Consider the following 22,243-nt stretch of genomic DNA (forward strand, 5'->3'; position numbering starts at 1 on the left):
CAGTTCAAAACATCAAATTTATAGCATGCTAAATTTTCTTAAAAGAATAAACAGCAACAAGCTGAAATAAAACTATATACTATACTACTATAGTGTGACCCAATAAACCTAATTTAAATCTACTTATTTGGGATTGTGTCATTTTTCAAAGTTTGGCCTAATATTAACTAGAAGCTAAATAACAAAAAAAAGGCCAACATGAGGCTCAAATTGAGCTTTATAATAAAATGTATCTAAAGCAAACTAGTTAATGGAAGTCAGTGTAAATAAAGTTTTAAGCAGATCTTTTCCAAGAGGAAATATAAATGCATGCCTTTCATATGTAGAAAAGCATTCAACTAGTATTGCAAATTTTTTTAAATTTGGTATCCAAATGCTCCTTTCCTAATTTTTACACTACTACATGGTATTCTGAAATGAACACTATGAAGCGAAAGTAATTCTAACCCTGCTCTAACAAATTCCCAATTAGTAGTTCATACTTAACTTGTTTTGGTATTATCTAATTAGCGTCAACATATCTAATACCACAATCCTTTCTTATCGATAAGACATATGTCTAAGATCCCAGTGGAGACTAAAACCACAGATAACACTGGATCCTACATCTAACCATCCTAAATGCCCTAATGCCCTGAAGCACAGCCATAAAGTACAATAGTTCATCTGTCCTTCCGTGTTTTATGCCTGGTGCCTCCTTTGCACCACTACTCACTCTTGGACGTTGGGGTCATTATTAAGTAAAGTAAGGGTTACTTGAACACAAGTACTGCGGCAGTTTATCTGACAAATGAGAAGGCTGGTAAGTGACTAACAGGTGAGAAGCACATACAATGTGGATATACTGGACAAAGAGATGACTCATGTTCCGGGAGGCATGGCAAGAGATTTCATCATGCTACTTGGAAGGATGCACAGTTTAAAGCTTAGGGGCTGTGGGGGCTGTGGGTGTTAGCTCAGTGGCAGAGCACATTCAGTCCTGGGTACAATTTCCAGCACCAAAAAAAAAAAAAAAAAAAAAAACTTAAGAATTGCTTATGGAATTAGCCATTTAATATTTTCAGACTGGTTAAACACAGATAATTGAAATCAGAGAAAAGTAAAATCACAAATAAAGGGAAACTATTATATGTTTTATTGTTTTTAAATAATGCATTTAAAGGTAAGATAAAAGTAGTTTGGTCTTTGGGCTGAGGAAAAAGCAAACACAGCCACATGAATTTAAGGACATATAAAAATTTAGGTTTCCACTGAACAGAAATTGGTATCTTCTGGAAGGTTTAAAAAAACTAAATCTTGTTTTGAATTTTAAAATATTCCTGGAGGACTGGGGTGTACAAGGCCCTGAGTCTGATCCCCAACACAACAATAAAGAAATTTTTCTTCAAAGTAATGGCTATAGTTTGCATATTTATTATTCTGTAAAATTTTAATTTATACTCTAGTTTTTTAAAAAATTAAATATTGCTGGGCATGGTGGCACAAGTGAGACATGAGGCTCAGGTAGGAGGATCACAAGTTCAAAGCCAGACTCAGCAACTTAGTGAGACCCTGTCTCAAAATAAAAAATGAAAAAGGGCTAAGGGTGTAGCTCAGTATAAGTGCTCCCTGGGGTTGATCCCCAATACAAAAAAAAAAAAAAAATAGATGTTTCATTCATCACCACTACCAGGTGTTTATAACATCTTAAGGGGATACTCATCCTACTCGGGAGCCAGAGGATTTGTATTGTGCCACTTGCCTCCCTGGAACCTCAAACAATTCATTTTACCCTCATGCCTCAGGCTCCCTGTCATAAATAGGAATAATAAAAATGAGTCAATACATGTCAAGTATTTAGAACAACTCCTAGCATTTGGCAAGCACAATGTAACTGTGGGGGAAAATAATTATTTTGTTAGGATGTAGCAAGGATTACATGAAATACCACAAAAGCATTCAGCACCAGTAATCAAAAAAAAAAAAAAAAAGGAACTCACTAAATGCTTGTTAAAATGAAAGATCAAAACAGGCAGAGTGGTGCACTCCGGTAACTCCAGCTACTCTGGAGGCTAAGGCAGAAAGAAAGTCCAAGGCCAGCCTCAGCAACTTAGTAAGACACTATTTCAAAATAAAAAATAAAATGGGCTTGAGATGTAGCAAACACTCCTAGGTTCAATCCCCAGTACCAAAAAATAGATAAAATTAAAGATCAAAGCCATCATTTCATGGGTGAAACCTATCAATAACCCTCTAACTTCCTAGAAAATGCAAATATAATCAGAGCAACCCTGTGTTCAGCATCTTACCTCTGCAGCCATGAAAGCCAAGGTGTGCATTCCATGGGTGTAGCCTGTGACACAGCAGACAACTGCTAACCCGCAGCAGGAAAGCAGCATAGCAATCAACAGAGACAGGACTCGCCCATGGCTACTCATCGGTGTAGTGGGAGAAAAGGAAAGCTGAAAGGAACAGAACAGAAAGGTAGCTCATTCTTCACAGCAGTGGTAAAACGCACTGAGAAACACAGTCAAGCTTGGCATCTTCGTGTATGGACACAAAAAGTATCCCACTATTCTACAGTAAAAATTCTCCAGGGACTTAAATATGAGCATAGGCTGCTAACACAGGTCTTTATCATTTACTTTATGAAATATAATAATATGCATTATATTTTCATCTTATATCTTCCTACCACCAAGATAAGCCTCTAGAAGCAATTTTCCAAGGATACACAATTATCTCTTGTAACATTCACCAGACTCAGAATAGTGTCATATTCTGTTGTTTCTTTCTCAATCTTCACTCCCACCCCCAAGTTCACTTCTAGTACTAGTCTGTTAGTGCTAAGACATCTGAAATGTAATCAGGTGCAGATTTACCACTATTAAAATGCTATGTTAATATCATGCAAGGAAAGGCAATAGCCTGAAAAGAAGGCCTGGAGCTGCAACTCCTGAGGTAGCAGGTGTAGATAACAAACCAGTTTGGGAGGTTAGAAGCTCCTATTTGTGACAGGGAACAGAGGCTGAATTGTAAAAGAAGTAAAGCCTTTGGGAATGCAGTTAACTCAAACAGAAGTGGAAGGGTACTTCAACAATGAAGACTGGGTGAAGACAGGGCAGAGGAGGCCCTGGACCGGGTTTAATTGAGGCAGAAGTAGGAGCATGCTTACTCAGGACCTGGTGCAGAAGCACAGGTGAGGGAGTGCCCCTGCACGGCTCTGCCCTAGAGTCAAGGCAGCTCCCTACCCACACAAGAAAGGATTCACTTCTCTAATCAGGGACACTGAGAGAGCCAGAATGGTCCTGGCCCACAGGAGAAACACTATAAACTAGACAGGAGAAGAGCTCCATGAGCCAGGCTGGTGGTGCATGCCCGTAATTCTAGCTACTAAGGAGTCTGAAAGCAAGGAGGATCACAAGTTTGAGGCAGCCTGGGCAACAGAGTGAGATTCTGTCTCAAAAAATTAAAAAGAGCTAGGGATGTAGCTCAGTGCCACAGCACCCGTAAGTTCAATTCATATTATCCCAAAAAACAAACCAAGAATCAGGGTGAAGGGGGGGCAATGTGAGATGAGGAGAACAGAAAATACACATAAGAGATCGGATTTTATTCAGTGTATATACCAAGGTTTCCTTGCACTGTGTGTGCAGTTTGGTTAGGTGAACTGACTCCACTCAATTATAATGTAACACACTACCTGTGGGGCTGGGGAGAAAACATCCTTGGGAGAGGAATGATTCTGCATGGCAGCAGCAGATGTTCCTCAAGAACAGGCAATGAGTACCTGACCCAGAGTCTGCCCCTTGAGAGCTACCCCAAACATGCCCATGGTGGCTCATTCATATTACACAATTCACACCTGGCAAATGGGTGACTAAGCCAGCAAAGAGCTTGACTAAAAACTCACATATTCAAATCGGTCCTTGCAGAGCTGAACCATCAGATGCAGAAAAACAAGTCCAGCAAACCACAGGCACCACATGACCACCTCTTCCACAGTCTGGACATTCAGCACACCAAAAATGAAAATGAACTTGTAGAAAATAAAATTCCAAAACTTGTCTTTGAGGTGCTAAAAAGAAAAAGGGTTATAACAGTGAATACCAACACACCTAACGCAGGTTCCACACTTCACTTTCAAACACTAATCACAAGGAAACAGGGGGCAAAGAATAAAAGAAGTTCTCTATAGAAGTGAGATACCCAGAAAGTAATTTGTAAACTGTGGATTATACCCTGATTTTAGCCATTAAAAAGGTAATAATATCAGTCTACTACCTTGGTATTAAAAAATAAAAATATTTTCTACACATAGTAGAAAAGCACAGTAAGGGCAAGAAGTATCATTTTTCATAATTCTGCTCTCTGACTTCTGAAACAACTGAAGATTACATTTTCTTTAAAAGAAAAAAAATTTTTTGAATTAAAAAAATAGTACATGATCATTTGCTAGTCCATAATCTAAGTATGAAAACTCCCAAGAAAATTAAAATATAAATAATGCTTTAACATTTTTATGCACTTATCTTCCTCTGAAGTACAAAATATATCAATTTTTGGACAGTGCTTTTATTCATTCACCTATCATATTGTGAGGACTTTACCCGTCAATATATATTTTAATATTTCCACCATTCAGAAAACATTGTAATGAATAGCTGTGTATGTATCTTTGCATGCATTTCTACTTCATTACCAAATCAAAGATTATTAATATCTTTATGATTTCTGATACGTAATGATCACCTTGGTTCCCAATATTTACTTCTCTGGTACTCTTTTCTGAACTTAAGACTTCCAGTTTAAAAAAATCTTCATTCCCCTATCAAAGGGGGAGTGGAAGTTAAAGGAGGTATAGCCTTACAAGATATTAAAATATACAATTATCTAGCTTTCTATGGGGCTGGGAGGGAACTGGGTGAAGAGGACAGAAGCATGACTTCTAAGTATACTTTTTAAAATTTTTAGTTGTAGACAGACACAACACCTTTATTTATTTTTATGTGGTGCTGAGGATTGAACCTAGTGCCTAATCTGTGCTAGGCAAGTGCTCTACTACTGAGCCACAACCCCAGCCCTTTAAGTATATTATATATACTTTTGAACCAGGTAAATGTTTTACAAATTTAAAAAAAAATTGAAAATAGAAATAACTGAGCCCAAATGCATGACAAACTGACAACATGACTATTAAAAACTAATAATTGTTTTTAGGCTACTCTGGGGTCTACCTCATTTATCAAGGGGAATAAATGAACTAGAGAGAAAAATCGAAGAGTATCCCCTAACTCTGTCCACCAAAAAACCAGGTATCCCAGCAGCAATGAGCACAAATATAGATTTTGGTTTCCAATACCATTCCCCAATAAAATAAGCTAGGAATCTTTGGTGAATGTCTATTTCCAGAGCTGGAACAGGAAAAGTATAAGATGGACCTAGATATTTTGTGTCCTTGTTCTGAACTTTGGCTCTGCAACCTAACAGCTGGGTGACCTTGGAGTGGGCATTTAACATTCTTGTGCTTTGTCATACAACATACATTTCATAGATTGTTGGGGAGTTAAATAAGTTACTATATATAAAAGTGCTCTAAAAAGTAATAATAGGCATTAAGTGCTCAAAAAAATTTTTTTAAATAACTTGTTGCTCTAAATTTTTACTTAAAAGATTTTAATATTTGAGCCAGGCACGTTGGTAGGTACCCACCTATAATCCCAACAACTCAGGTGGCTGAGGCAGAAGGTTTGCAAGTTCAAGGTAAACCTCAGCAACTGAGAGAGACTCTGTCTCAAAATAAAAAATAAAAGGAGCTGGGAATGTAGCTCAGCAGTATAGAGTCCCTAGGTTCAATCCCCAGTACTGGGAGAGAAAATATTTTAATACTTATTGCATTTTACATTTTAGATATTGAATGTCTTTGCCTCTATAATTACTTCTTGAACCTTAAGCACAAACAGAGCAAACCTATATTAATTCTATAGAGTTCTAAATCAAAATGGTTCTTTTTATTTCCTTTTTCTCTTTTTTTGCACTGCTGAGGATCAAACTGGGACCTTCTACATGTAAGGCAAATATTCTACCATCAAGCTACTCTTTCCAGCCCTTCAAATAGTTCTTAATGCCACTGAATGATTTTATGATTAATGAATCATAAAATAAGCCAACCCAGAACAGTATGAAAGATGCATTCCATACTGAAAATCCTGAAAGTGCTGGATAAAGAATATGCCCCATTATCATCATCTCTACTGAGAGAAGCAATCTTTGAAACACTCTAAGCTATCATTTTAGGGAAAACTGGGGCCAGATCATTCCACCAGCAATTAGATGGCTTACCTCTAGGCTGACCAATTTCTGGCCCCCCAAAAAAAATTTGAAGGAAAATTTGAAGAAAGAAGCATCTAAAAGGTCTTTTGTATTTAGAAAAATCTTTACTTTCTACTGAAATTGATATTTTGGAAAAAGTGCTGAATACTCATTAACAAAAAAAAAATCTCTGGGAAAATAGAATAGTTCTGTTCGCCACAGCATACAAGGGCTCAACCAGGGCTCAACAGTACAGCAGCTGTACTGTCCCAATTCTCCTTTTATAAAGTCTGCTGTAACCCCATCTACCTGGGAGGCTGAGGCAGGAAGATCATAACTTTGAGGCCAGCATGGACAACGTAAGCAAGACCCTGTCTCAAAATTTAAAAAGGGCTAGGGATGTAGCTTAGTGGTAGAGTGACCCTGGGTTCAATCCCCAGTACTGGGGTGAGTGAGGGAGGAGAGCAGGGTTGAAAAGGGTAAGGAGACTAGAACACTGTACTCTGAAAACTCGGAGAAGCCAGCTATTGCTATACTTCTAATGCACGAGGTTCCTGTGTCTTATCACCAGGATGAAGTAAAGTAAAATAGTTTTGTTCTTTTGTGGTTTTGAAGGCCAGGTCTAAAGTCTTTAAAACACACCATTCCACACTCTACCCACCAAAATCCTTGGAGAACTACCAATCTGTATGGTATGCTTGTGGCATAATTCCTTAGTGAAAGTGTTCCCTGCCCAGATATACATTCTGAGAGTCATGTTTAGTGTTTGACAATCTCACCTACAAGGGCAAATCACCTAATTTTCTGCTTGTAAAACAATGAAACTTAATTTAGTTTTCCAAAAGGGAAAAAAATCAGCAAATTCCTTTAGGAAAGAAACCATATTCTAAAGAGTGATACTGGGAAGAATGAAATAACTTAGGTTTGTGTAGAGGAGAGTGGGTGTGAGGCGGGAATGGGAAGGATGGTAGAATGAGATGATATTATTACTCATATACATGTATGTATATTACTCATATACACTACTGGAGTGACTCTGCACCATGTACAGCCAGAGGAATATTGGGCTCCATTTGTGTACAAAATGTCAAAATGCATTCTATTAAATAAATAAATTTAAAAAAAAATAAATTAAATAATAGTGATATTTATGATGACTAAAACAAATCAATACTTCTTTAAAAATTACACTCAAAAAAGAAATAGCTATACAAGACAATATTGGGACAACCTCGCTACGTAGAGTTTGGACTGTGGATTAACAAAGTATTTCATCAATACTAAACTTCCCAATTTTGATCATTGTGCTGTGGTTATTTAAGACAGAGTCTCTGCTCTTATGCGATATATACCAAAGTACTGGGGGGGTAAAGGGGTATGAGGTCTACTACTTACATTCAAATGGATCAGAAGCAAATATATACTATAAATAAAAAGTGAATATGAAAGTAAATGGAGAAAACAATAGTATTTAGTGAATCTGTATAAAGTGTATATAAGAATCCTCTGTAGTACTTGTGGGATTTTCTATCCATTTGAAGTTATACCAGATAGAAAGGGATTTGTTTGTTTGTTTGTTTAATCTGGTCACAGGATCTATGAGTTGTCTGGACTTACCTGTCTCTCACTCACTCGCAGAGGGCCAAACACAATACACTGGATAAGCTTAGCCACCAACATCAAAACACAGCAAGCAGTGTTTACCAGAACCTGTACACAAATCAAAGAAAAGAAGTTTAGGGGATAGGGATGTGACTCAAGCAGTAACTCGCATGAGCATGGGGCACTGGGTTCGATCCTCAGCACCATATTAAAAAAATAAATAATAAAGATGTTGTGTCTGCCGAAAACTGAAAAATAAATATTAAAAAAAATTATTTCTCTCTTTAAAAAAAAAAAAAAGAAGAAGTTTAGTTCCTCCTGTTGCAAAATAAAAGCAGCTCTAAAATTTTCACGTTAGGAATTCAGCCATCCTTTCCAGTTTTCCACTGGCACAAGGTCAATAATATTTGAAGGGGCATTTTCATGGGCAGTGGGAGCAGAGATGAGCAGAGTGGAGGAGTGGCAGTTAATTCACAGTTCCTTGTCCCAGTGTGCAACCTGCAGCAGGCCACCTTCCTTTCAGTTTTAACTAGCTTCCAAGAATGTTGTACCTACCTTGTGAACTGCAGGTACATCATTTCCTACATTAAGATTTTGATAGCTTTAAGAAAACTGCTCTAGAAACTGAAGTTATCACATGATCAGTAAACCCAGCACCCAAATAGCCTGCCCTGCCAAATAAACACGAGGCGTGGGCAGGAAGGTTTATGGTCACAAAGAAGTCACAAGATCAGATAATTGATAATCAAAATATTCATACTACACCCCCCCCCCACACACACACACATGTATTACCTCTGGGGGAGCCTATCAACCAAAATATGGATGTTTTCCATGCTTGGTGTTGGCTTTGAAGCAAAGGTTCTGGAGTAGCAAAGGAGAGTTGGGTGGGGAAAACAGAAAGAAGAAAACTGGTGAGAGGGGCTGAACAATGAAAGGCTGCTCTGATACGAATGCAGAACAGAGGCCACCTTCTACACTCAGAAAATTTTCTTAAAATAATGAAGGGACAGACCAACAATCTTAAGGCTGACAAAAATGGAGAGTGTGCTGACCTTGAATAAGAGGTCACGGTGGGGGTGCTGGGGTTGTGGCTCAGCAACAGAGCACTGACCTAGCATGGGCGAGGCCCTGGGTTTGATCCTCAGCACCACATAAAAATAAATAAAGATATTATATCCAACTACAACTAAAAAATGAATATTTTTTTAAAAAAGAGGTCAGGATGGCATATCACATTACTGATGCTCAAATGATTTTGAAAACCCAAAATGACCCTAAAATGCCAAGAGGGCCTTGAAAAAGCACATAAAGATGATTTTTATTGAGAGCAAATAAATAGGTGTACCAACTCTGTGCTTCAACCTTTGATCCATGGTAGGTGGCCATATTCCTCTGTCCAAGTCATTCTTTCCTCTCCTTTTAAAAGCAAATGTTGAAAAAAGGGGGTGGGGGGGGAAGAGGAGAGATGAAAGAGAGCTATTTAAGAAAGCAATCTCTATGACATCTCTCTGGGCCTCCCTTAGTACCTCACATCATCCACCCCTTTGGTAGAACACATAATGGCAATCCTGACTCATTACAAAAAGATTTAAATTATGTTTAGCACTATTCTGCTGCCTAATAGGGGCAGGAGATATGTAATACATTTTTAAAGAATTAAAAATAGTTCTGCTGAAAAAAAGAAACTTTTGGTACTTAAATTCTTCAAATAACCAGGAAAAAAGGCCTAAACTAATTAACAAAAACATCCCTTATCCCTTATTTGTGACTTCCTGTGCTAACAGCCCCATTCAAAATGTTCCAGATAACTGACAAAGCTGACTTTCAAGGTGATGAAATAGAGGTTATAAAAGGCTTGTCTTCATTGTGCTCTGCCAGTCAATCAGAGCCTCAGCTGTGTTAATTAGCAGAAATGTCATAACACAAAATCACAACCCTCATCTACATGCCCCAGCTAAGCACATTATTTCTAATCAACCAAACATTCCCCAGCTTAATCACAACACAACTTTTAAAAATTCTTCCAGATTTGCATGTAGATGGATGAGTTTGTTAGGGTTTTGTTTGTTTGTTTAATGTAACACATTCAGTACTTGCTCAAGGCAGAGATTAGAAAAATGAGGGAGATCTGGGCCCTGAACTCAAAGAGCTCTGAGAATCTCCAGGACATAGAAAACATGGCAAGATCTCTCCAGGAGCCCAGGCAGGCTGCTAGGACAGTAGTGAAAGACAAATCAAATTTAGGATTGCTCAGTTATTCCTCTATCCAAAACAGATATCCTTGAATATCTTGGATTCCAAAACAGAAAATAAAGCATTATCTACTACGTAAGCTTTAAATAAATGTTATGGTAAAAGTCTTTTCATAATCCCATCACTCATAGATAACTACTTCGTATATTTATTTAAATGGAAGATTTGAAAATTAGCTGGCTAAGAAGGAAAAAGAGGCTTCAGAAAGTATATGGATACAGAAAGAAAATCTACCTAAAAAGTGTCAATTTTCTGTAATCTTTATGTGAAAAGCAAAGTCACAAAGAATTGGAAGCAACTAAAAATTGTTTTTAAGATTATGGGAGGGCTGGATATATAGCTCAGTTGGTAGAGTGCTTGCCTCGCATACACCAAGCCCTGGGTTCGATCCCCAGCAGTGCCAAAAAAAACAATAAAAAGGGGGGGCTGGGGTTGTGGCTCAGTGGTTAGAGTGCTTGCCTAGCAAGTGTAAGGCACTGGGTTCAACCCCCAGCATCACATAAAAAATAATAATAATAAACAAATTAAAGTATTAAAAAAAGATTATGAACAAAGGGTTTCAGAACAGATTAATGATTATTAATAACTATTTAAAGAAAAATGTCTTCATCTCACAACTATGTTGTTCCAATAAGAATATATTAACTTAGCCTCAGCTGACAAAGCCTCGAAGAATTGAAAATATTAAATGAAACATTAATTGTAGCATTTCTCATTTAAAAGCAAATCCCAAATCAGATTCATGTAAGTATCCATAATACCTACAGAATCAACACTTTAGCCCAGATCTAAATCCACAGAACTTCCTGGGTCTGATCCTCGGCATCGGCATCACCATAAGAATAATAATAAATTGCTGTGGAACAATCGCTCTGGCCCTGATAATCAAATTGAGGCTCCCTTCCAGCAAAACTGATGTGAAAAACCATTTTATTCACTTAGACAACAGAAAAAAGCTAATCAGGGCTGGGGTCCTAGCTCAGTGGTTGAGCGCTTGCCTGGCATGTGTGAAGCATACAGTGTGACTCTCAGCACCGCATATAATAAAGATCAAACCTTTAAAAAAAAAAAAAACCTAATCGTTTTATCCTCTCTATAATCAGGTAACTAATTTTTCTTGTGGGCAGAATCCAGACTTAATCTCTGATGGGTCACTGTCTATGAAGAAAAATGGGAAACAAATTTCCATCATGGAAAATTTAGTTGAATAAACTGTAGAACATGCATTCCATGTATCCAAACTCAGCCAGTAAAACCAACCCAGCAGCTCTATCTTTATTACTTGCATTATATGGAATCTTCAAAATAGCAAATATCAAGGTTACTTCAAGATAATTTCAATATAACAAAAATTCAAGATAACTTCCAGATCACTGAAAAAAAGCAAGATGGGGAAATGTTAACTGCCACACTCTGTGTAAAAAAGAGTATGTGCACATATGTGTATATATAACATGCAGAGGTGAACTGCCAAGGACTTGGAGCGTTTTGGTATTTCTTAGTCTACAATTTAACACCAGCACTAATTACAAGAACCCAGTAACAAGAACCTGTCAGTGGGAGGCAGGTGGTAGAGGGAGAGGGAGATTTGCTTTTCACTATCACTTTTGTACCTTTCACTGTCAGACCATAAAACTGATTATCTATTTTTAATTTTTTTAAATTACTTTTTAAATATTTTTAGTTGTAGTTGGACACAATACTTTATTTATTTTTATGTGGTGCTGAGGATTGAACCCAAGGCCTTGCACGTGCTAAGCGAGTGCTCTACTGCTGAGCCACAACCCCAGCCCTGATTATCTATTTTTTAAAAATTTAGAACTCATTCAACTAATATGATCAGTTCTGCAATTTCTTATTATGTTTCCCACTTTAGGAAACAGAGATAAGTAACAACCAAAACTGGGTGGCTCTGGTTAGCCTGAGCACTACAATTGTGAACCAACCTTCCAAAGGGCTGCCTGCCTCCTTTCTTACACAGTTGGGCCACTTCCTCCACTTGTTGTTACAAGTAGGTCCCCTCTTCACTCTCTCAACATCCCTCTTAAATCAAAGATCCAGTGAATTTTTAATCTACCAGGGCAATTTCGGGGCCACTGTGCAGATGCCAGGCCCTACCCATATCACATGCTGTTTTCTCTCCCTTAATTTAAAAAAACTCCTGAGATGCTATCATCCTAAACTGTGCTCTACAAAGATGAATTTTAGAGATTCCAATATGACTAGAAGGATTTGCAAACTGGCAGAAGGACCAGCTTTTATTTTGTCTTGCTTGGCCTTGGCAGGCCATGTTTTTGAAAAAAATTTATCTAAAGGCCTATGAGCAGGGTTCAAGGAACACCTATTTTGAGACCCCAACATATTCACTCAATAATATTACCTGTCTGGACATTAGGGAAGATTTTTAAGACAGTGACTTCTACTCTGCTGCCAAAGCATGCACATCATTGGGTGATGAAGAAAACTCACAGTGTACACATGGAGGGTCAGAAGCTAGGGAAGGCCCAAACGAACATGTGGAAAATCCCAGAGGAAAAATGGAAGAAAAACAGTGGAAAGCCCAACTGAGAAACAAAAATATTGACAGGAAGAAATTATAAACTTCCATTAGGCAAGATTTCTGGAAAGAAAAGGAAAGTTTCTTAAAAATCACAATTTTCACAGGAAAAATCAACAGGATTCTGATAATGTATTATGAAGAGGTATCAACCTTGGATTTCAACATGGATTTTGAAAAAAGAAACTTCTAGGGGAAGAAATCATTAATGCTAGTAGTTATATAAATACAACAGTGGTTCCTTTTCAAAAGCTTTTTTGTATCCTAGACTTAAAGACTATATTATAATCTCCAATGTGGCAAAAGTACTCTTCTCATCACTTTAAGTTGTTCAACAGGTAACTCAAAAGCAAAAATAGATTTGAAATTAAAGAAATGTTAAGTTCTCTCTCTTCTGGGGTCTTTGGTACTGGTGAGGTTCAGCTTTGCACAGGAGTAAAGAAACAGGAACTTCACCCCTCACTGCCTGGCTCTCTCTGAAGGGCTCGGGGACTTCATCCACAGCCCACGGAGTTGGTAAATCCCGCTGCTTCCTGATGAAGCACAGTGGGAATAATTACAACACAGAGTTGCATATCATTCTATAAACATGGAATATTAATCTCTCCGCCATTTACAGCCTACTCTCAATCCCAAGTGAGAACTTGCAGGAGGAGGGGGAGGCAAGATCCAAGCCCCACAGGATATTCAAGTGACAGGCTTTAAATCCTGGAGCAACTTTTCTAATCACTGTGGGGGTGATGGATCAGGTGCAAGGTGAGAGCAAGTCTTGGGCCCAAATACTACGGATCTGCCCACCTGTGAGGCTCTGCTCTAATAAACCCAGCCAGCCTGAATGCCACGTGCGTGCCGTTCGGTCACACGGGCACACTGGAAAGCTGGTGACACAACGGACGGCTAGCAGGAGGGCCCCGATTGACCCAGGGGCTGCCCTCCACTGTCAGCGTCCTGCTGCCCCCGACATCCACGGAAGCGTCCTGATCAGCAGGCAGGAGCCGCAGGAGAAGAGGCACAGGTCGCCCCCAGAGGACAATCCGATACTGAACGGCAAGAACAAGTGAATAAACGAAAAAGTTGAGGGACGCTCGTGTCTCGGAACCCGACTGCCCCGAACGCTCAGCACCAACGTCTGGACCCTCCTCTCCCGGCCCCCGCCGCTCCCCCGGAACCCGCCAACAGCACCCCGAGCGCTCCGGCCCCCTGCAGCCCGCCCGGGCCCTGGGTGGCCCACGCTCCCGGGCCCACCTGCCCTCGGCCCCGCTCGCCGCCGCCCGGAAACCCGGCTCGCTCCCCGGCCCGGCCCCGCGGCGCGCCCCCGCGACCCCGTCCCAGCCCCACGCCCCGCCGCCCCCTCGCGAGCCCCGAGGGCGCCCGCGCCTCACCTCACGGCCGCCGCGGAGGGGCCGCGCCCCGCGGACTCGCGCTCGGGGGTCCCGGGGGGAGGGGACCCCCAGCCAGCCACGCCCCCACGGATAATGGGTGACATGGCGGCCCCCGCCCCGCCCCCGCCCGCCCCGGCAGCCTCGCTCACCCAGACGAAGAGGCTGTCCGAGAGCAGGTACTGGGCCACGTCGCGGGCCCGGGGTCCCCCCGCGCCGGGCCGGGCGGGCACGGGCGCCTCGGGCTGCAGCGGGGCCGTTAGCGGCTCCGGCTCGCCGGGCCCGGCCTCGGGCTGGCTGAGGGCGCGGTAGGCGCTGACGATGGTGCCGAGCAGGGCCAGGCCGCTGAGGCCCGTGTAGGTGCGGAGGCTGGGCCACGGGAAGCGCTCGAGGAAGAGCAGCGGCATGGCGGCGGCGGCGGCCTCCAGCCCCCAGGCCTCCCCGCGCTGCGGCCAGGCGCCTGCGGCGGCCTCGCGAACGGCGCCCACGGGCTCTGGCGTCGCTGTCGCTGCCGCTACCGCTGCCGCCGCCGCCGCGCCGCGCCGGGCCGGGCCGCTCCTGGTTGCTCGCGCCGCTCCGCCCCGTGCCGCTCCCGCTGCTGCCCCTGCCGGCGCGGAAGAGCCTCGGCGGGCTCGGGGCGGGCCGCCGCCCCCAGTGGGGCGCGGGCGGGACAGGCGCGGGGGCGCGGCCTTCGTCCTCCGCCCCCAGCGGTCGCGCGGCCGCCAGGCGGGAGCAAGCCAGGGCCCAGAGACTCGGGGGCCAACACCCAGCAGCATCCTCCGCGGCGCCCGCTCCGGCCCGAACCCAAGGGTGACTCGGCCCCGCTGGCGCTGACGGGCGGCTCCGGGCCGGCTCCGTGGCCAGGTCGCAGGGCCCGGGGACCAGGCTTCGGGCCCCTGGGTTTCCTCTAACCCCCCAAAATCAGTTTACTCCTGGGGACCCCTGTAGTCCTAGCAACTTTCCTGGTGTCCCAGAGGGGACGTGGTGCTGGGGAAATTAACAGAGGCCTGGACACCCCCCACCCCCGCCAAAAAGAGCATTAACCAACAGTATGAAGTTCTGTCCGCTAGTTTAGCAGGACATATAAATGTGTTACCTCATACACTGCAAGGAGGGTAAAATGGTACAAAATTATCTGTCACTTCCTCAGAGGTAAACGTGAGTGACCATTTGACCTAGCAGTTACACTCCTAGATATATACCAGAGGGAAATGACAATATGGAGCCACACAAAACTTGGACACAAACCTTGATAACCCTAATGTGCATCAAGTTATGAGTGGGTAATTTATCCAGTGGAATATTATTCGGCCATGAAAATGAAGTATTAATATATGATACAATACTGATGAACCTTGAAAACTGCCTAAATCAAAGAAGCCAAAATTTAAAAATTATGTAATTCCATTGAAATGAAATGTCCAGAACAGGCAGTAGATCTATGGTTGCTTAGGGATGGGAGGATGAGAGAACTAGAGTGATAGCTGAAAGGTACTATGTTCTTATTGAAGTGATAAAATTTCTAAAATTGAAATGGTTGCAAAACTCTGAATACACACACACACAAAAAAAAAAACATTGAATTGTTCGCTTTAAACAGCGAGTTGCATTTTAATGTGCATTATACCTCGAAGCACTTACTAAACTACCTAAAAAAAATGTTATCTCAAGGGTCTTATTCCTCCTCATTGTACCCCAAGACCTGTAATAGTGGTGCCTAGACCAGACCAGTTGTTGAATTTTCCAAACTTTTTAAAGAGAAAGATGAAAATTACTTTAAAATCATTTTTCATGCCTGTATTCCAATTCTAAAAGTCTATTAATTACAAAACAAAAAAGTGCTTTGGAGGTTTAATTACCACTTTGGAATTTTCAGAAACATAAAATAGAGTTTTCAATGAAACAAGTTTGGTTTTACTGAAAAGCAGTGTTCACATGCATTTTTTAAAAAGTCTTTATGAATGTTAGACTTAAATTCCCTTTGGTTCTTTGCCAAGCGTCATTTGATTAAAATAAGGAACTGTAAACTTTATTGGTAAAATAAAATAAGGCTTCATTTTGGGGGGTGAGGGAACAAATATGGTAATTTTCCAGGGAAGTATTCTACTTTACAGGTCAAAAGAGGAGTCACCATACTAAATGACTTGATTTGACACACTTTTTAAACCACACTAATTTGCAATCCATATTCAATTAGTTACAATACACACCATCCTTGTCCTGTCATCATAAGAGGGGCTCCTGCTAATAGATCTGTCCTTATTAATCCTCACTCCCAACTTTTAGAAGCTTGAGTTTTCTGAAAACCCAACATGTGGAACAGGTAAAATTAACGCGACTATGTAAGGTTATTTTTCACTTGCATTTTTAAATAATTTAAAACTTTATGACTGGACATCTTACTAGAATAATTAGGAATTTTTCTTTTAACATTTTCCACCTCCGAATCCAAGAAGTTACTTTGTACATCCTTGTCCCAAGGATTTTTATTTTTATTTTTTCAAGGGGTAGGTCTGTTGGCCAGGCTGGCCTGCAACTCCCTGGGCTCAAGCAATCATCCTGTCTCAGCCTCCTGAGTAGCTGGGACCTCATGTGGGCACCGTAGAGCACACAGCACCAGCCTCAGGATTTCTTAATTGCTATTAAGAAATGGTACTACTACTCCACGAGAGGACTGGGGAGGGGACAGGACACAGAAGGAATGAATGCTTTGTATGCCCAGAAAGGTTGGAACACAGACATAGGAGGGAATACCCGAATCACAGTAGCGTAGAGGCAACAGCACCAGAATTTAAGAGAATGGTCCTGCTTGGAAAAGAAATCCTAAGGGATCCATGATGAGAGCTAAGGCTTCCCTCACCCTCATTTCACAGTACCATTTATGCCTTCTAGATTTGAGACTTTACAGGAGGCCCTTCACCCCAGTGAGTGATAAGACGGAATTTCCTAGCATCTTTGTGACATGGGACTCTGGTTTACTTATTTTATTTTTATTGTGGTGCTGGGGATTGAACCCAGTGCCTCACGTGTGCTAGGCAAGGACTCTACCACTGAGCCACAACTCCAGCCCGGTGATTCTGGTTTGGTTTGACTTAAAGGAAATAAATGTGTCATTTCAAATAAAGTAATTTATGCAGTGTAAGAGTCACATCTAGACAATTATTTGCTATTTCCATATTTTAATATATCTGGAGTCCTTTCATATGCATGACCTCGTTTGATTTTCACCATCCTATGAGAAAGCCTGAGTAGCTTTGTTGCCCAAAGATTCTCAAAATCCAAGGAGCTAACTTTCACTCTAATCCAGTAGTCTTACCTATGGAATAGTCTCCCGAGCTGAACCAATGTGTTACACTGCTAAACAGACCTAAATTTATAGGGAAGCCATGCATGGTGGTGCAGGCCTGTAATCCCAGCTACTTGGGAGGCTGAGGCAGGAGGATTACAAGTTCTCAGCCTCAGCAGTTTAGCAAGAGCCTATCTTTTAAAAAAAAAAAGCAAGCTGGGGATGGAGCTTAGAGCAGAGCGGAGGGATCTGAAAGAACCTGAGATAAGATCTTACAGACTGCATTGTGTTCTCAGCTCTTGTATCTTCACAAGGGAGGATTTCCAGCAGATTCGAGACTTAGTAAAGTATAGCAAAGTTTATTACAGGAGAAAAAAGTGGGGGAACACCCTCAAAGAAGAGAGCAACAACTCCCTTGTGTCCAGCTTTTATTGGGGGTAGGAGGGAGATGGTTAAATCCCACCTAAGTATCACCTCTGGGCTCCGGACTGCTGGACTGCATTAGCTAACAACCTAAGGGCAGCCCTTGGTCATGCTGGCCTGGCCGACTGGACCCAGTTGGAATTGGTTTGACAGAATTCATGTTTGGACTCTGTTCTTATTCATCTTTGCTTTCCTAGGTCTGGGAATCTCTGGTCTGGTTTTTGTGTAGGGTCTTGCTGAAGATGTTTTGATAATTATACCCTTTTAAGCAAACATATTCTGTTTTTCCCCTGAATTTATCTATCTTCCTCCTGTTTTAAGAGGTATAGCTTATATGACTGAGATTAGGCAAGGGTACGGAAATAGCTATCTTGTCAGATCTTGGGGCGCTACTGAGGCAGGGCTGTTGATCAACTGACTTGCTCTGTACTATTTTCTTTTTTGGAGGTAGTGGAGATTGAGCTCAGGGCAGGGGTACTCTATCACTGAGCTACACCCCCAGTCTGTACTAAGTGTCTTCTTAAATTCCTGACCCATTGCTCATGTTTTAACTTCTACCTAAGTTGTTCAAATCAGGAAAAAAAAAAAAATTATTACGTAAACCAGCAGGCATGATGTGTCACACAACTTCTGTGCAAATTGGAGGGGTAAAAGGAGTCAACTCTCTGCCCATGAACAAAGTGAGTCCCCAATAATACGAACAAGATGCAGTTTATCACTTAACAGTTACAACTTCCAAATCAGTCTACAGGCTCCAAATCCAGTGCCCCCTTCAACTGCAGGAAACCAAACTGGCTAAAAACTCGCTCATACACAATGGGGAGCCAAAGGAGGGGCAGCATCAATGGCCTAGGCCAACAGGCTCTCAACATGGGCCAGCTGTCTCTTACCAACAACCCGCAGCCAATAATACTGGAAAAAAACAGTGTGAGACTTCTACTGGCGCACATAGGACTATCCCAGTCAGTAATTCTGTTTTAAGTATTTTTATTGAAATGACAATGAAATAAAAAAGAACAGTGACCATTTTAATCAAACTCTTGCTTTACAAATATAAAAATATAACCAAAACTTCAAACCATTTCTTTTATACATTTCCTATAAACAATATCAGAAAAATTCTCAAAGCCAAACTGTAAATGGTACTTGTATACCATGATGTGAATACAGTAATCAAAAGTTCTTGTTTTGTGGTGCTGGGGATTGAACTCTGGGCCTCTCATGCATGCTGGGCAAGTGCCCTACCACTGAGCTCCACCCCCAGCCAAAAGTTTCAGTTTTTAAACATTGATTTTTCCTTCAATAGAACAGTATAACCAACATATTTGGGGGGCGGGTACTGGGGATTGAACCCAAGGATGCTTTGCCACTGAGCTACATTCCCCAGCATTTTTTATTTAATTTCAAAACAGGGTCTCACTAAATGGCTTAGGGCCTCACTAAATTCCTGAAGCTGGCCTCAAAGCTGCAATCATCCTGCCTCAGCCTCCCAAGTCACTGAGGTTAGATGTGTTTGTCTGCACTTGGCTGTTAATCAACATACCTTCCCAACTTTATTCTTAACAATTCCCGGGATTAAAAAATACACCTAACTTGGCTTAATTTAGACTTATAGGTCTTAGTGTTTTTTTCCCACAAAACAGGTTTGATACTTATGAACTAATATTAAAATGCATTTTATGGGGATGGTAACATAGCTCAGTGGTAGATTAATTGGTCCTGGGTTCAATCCCCAACATGGCAAAACAAAAAGAACAATAGAAATTTAGGGCCAGGATGTAGCTCAGTGATAGAGCACTTGCTAAGCATGGGCAAGGCCCTGGGTTAGATCCCCAGCACAGAAAAATCGGAGAGCGGGTGAAGCATTGCTCAAGTCAAATAACAGTATTATTTATTATTTCTCATATTACGTTTATTTTCTTGGGGTGAAGCAGGTACTGAGGATTGAATCCAGGGGTGTTTTACCACTGAGCTATATCTCCAGCCTTTTAAATTTTATATTTTGCAACAGGGTCTTGCTAAGTTGCTGAGGTTGGCCTTGAACTTTCAGTCCTCCTGCTTCAGCCTCCAGATTCATTGGGAATCCTAGGCTCTCATTACACATTTAAATAACAAAAGCAAATCCCTTGAAATGAGTTTAACCCATACAATAAGTGATGTAAAAACAAGTGGAATAAGTATGGGAACATCAAGTCTTATATTACAGAAGCTGACTTGTATTACAGAGAAAACCCACTAAGCCTTCTTTGGCAAGGCAACATCTAAAGCTGCAAATTCTCTGCAACAGCCTTATCGATCAGCACACATTGTTCCAAACATAATAGTAAAAACATTACATTTGAGGAACTAAAATATGGAAAAGCAACTCCAAGCATTTCATCTCAGGTGACTGAGCAAGTAGTAATAGCTGCGGACCTAAGTGTCAGATTATCTAAGAAAGGAAACTGTAAGCTGACAGTTGCTGGCCTGATGAATGTGAAGGTCGTCCTCCACCTCTTTTGTAAGAAAACAGACCTACTATTTCGTTACTACATTTTATCCAAATACAATTAATGCTAATTTAATGGGACCTTTAAATTCCAAAAATAACTGAATGCTGATTATTCAAAAACTTTGAAATGTTACAGTACAAATTATGTACAGAACTATGCCATTTTAAGTATTGCCTACTTTTTTAAAAAAGGAGGAAAAAAATTAAAATGCTTAAAATAGCATTAAAAATCTCATTTTCCTCTAAAGGGATGTCAATACTGAATATGACTTCAAACAAGAACTAAAACTGATCTAAAAAGTTCCTCCCCCTACTTTTTTATAAACATTTTGTAGTGCCACTTAGTATACTGTTTTAAACAGAATATGTACTACTTGGATTACTCATGGAAAATAAGATAGCATAAATCCTGGTTATAAATTGCAAAAGTGGGCTTTCATTTGTAGACAATCTGGGACACAGTAAGTACTGAAAAATATGCCTGTTAATCAAGGGTTAAAAACTATCCAATATTTAGCATGAAGATCATTGGAATGCAAATTTTAAAACAGTCCCTGAAGGAGTATGGTAAGAAATTATGAATTAGACAATTTTAACATGAATCAGTGCACACATTCTCTTTTAAGGCTTAAAAGAAACAAACCAAATTTTAACCCTCAGGTTCTATATCCACTATGAAACTTAGAATATTGGGATCCAAGTTTTAGTTGGTGATTGTGCAATATGAATTTTACATTCAAAACCAGATCTCTTACATCCCAAGATCAGTAACCCAGCCAACTTAAAGGTTTTGCTCACTAGGTTCTGGTATATAGATGACTGACTGTAGAACTTGTACAAGTGACCAAGATTTTCTAGGTCAAAGTGTGAGTTACAAAGGGCAATAGGTTCTGGTATATAGATGACTGACTGTAGAACTTGTACAAGTGACCAAGATTTTCTAGGTCAAAGTGTGAGTTACAAAGGGCAATAACTGGCCTTGAATCAGATGACTTCAACTCAAACACTCTTTAGACAGCATGTTTAAATCACCACCCTCCCAGAATTGCAAGAGCTCACATCTGAAATGTTATCTTTTCACTTAGATGCCAAAGCAGTCATGGGAAGTGAACTGGATCAACCCATCTGCATCTCTATATTCCCCAACCTGAAGGATCAACTAAAGACTCTAACCAGTAAAACTAAACATTAGAAATATGCTAATGTAAATCAGAGGGACAAGACTGTTAGCCCTTGAGGGAAGAGGACTATTCAAAGGACTAGTGACTTTTTCAAAGGACAAAACTCTTCACTTTTGGTCAGGAAGATTGGTACTCACCTATTACAAAGAATGAGCACAGGTACAGTCACTACTTCACAACCGTGTGAAGATCTGACATGACTCCAACTAAATAAATGTGAATGTTTACAATTCCTCAGCCACTCTTGGCCCGATCAGGTCTGAATAGGGAAGAGCATGACGTATCTTTGACCACTCCATATTCAGAATACCAACCCTGTGATCAGTACCATAAAAATATATGAACTAATCAAAAGTTCATCTCTACCTATCAAAAACTTACCAAACTTGCAAGCTATACCTTGCAAGATTTCTTTCACATTAATCCTATAGTCAACAAGTCTATAATGACACATAAACAATATACTTTTGACCATAAAGTAATGGTGCAACCAGCAGAGTCCCATTGAACCTAACTGGATGGTGTTCATATAAGTTTTTAAAAATTTGGTACTTTTCTCTTATGCTGACAAAATCTGTCTTCTACCCTGCACCCAGAGTTCAGTTGGTTTTGATTATTCCAAAAAAAATTTTAAAGGCTTTTGTCACTTGCTAAAACAAGGTTTCCGTCTCTATGGATATAAACTCAAGTTAGTTGAGATAACTCTGCAAGCTGAGACTTTATAACCTAATAGTATTACCATGGCTCTAAGGATAATTAAAAAACAATTTCATAATA

The 22,243-nt window shown here is 40.7% G+C and overlaps 1 protein-coding gene across 1 annotated transcript in view; it reads right to left on the reverse strand.

Moving 5' to 3' along the window:
• The window catches only part of Amfr (autocrine motility factor receptor), a 40,532-nt gene extending 25,968 nt beyond the window's left edge, over positions 1 to 14,564 (reverse strand). Inside the window, exons 1-4 of the mRNA XM_046434265.2 lie at positions 14,238 to 14,564; positions 7,909 to 8,001; positions 3,893 to 4,057; positions 2,289 to 2,441 (exon numbers count right to left, since the gene is read on the reverse strand). Of these exons, the coding sequence (XP_046290221.1) occupies positions 2,289 to 2,441; positions 3,893 to 4,057; positions 7,909 to 8,001; positions 14,238 to 14,492 (666 nt within the window). The 5' untranslated portion in view covers positions 14,493 to 14,564. The remainder of the gene's footprint in view (positions 1 to 2,288; positions 2,442 to 3,892; positions 4,058 to 7,908; positions 8,002 to 14,237) is intronic.
• Positions 14,565 to 22,243: the final 7,679 nt, after the last annotated feature.

The sequence above is a fragment of the Marmota monax genome, unplaced genomic scaffold (assembly GCF_021218885.2).
Source record: "Marmota monax isolate L192 unplaced genomic scaffold, Marmota_monax_Labrador192_F-V1.1 WCK01_AAM20220418_F8-fsc00024, whole genome shotgun sequence".
Classification (NCBI taxonomy): Eukaryota; Metazoa; Chordata; class Mammalia; order Rodentia; family Sciuridae; genus Marmota; species Marmota monax.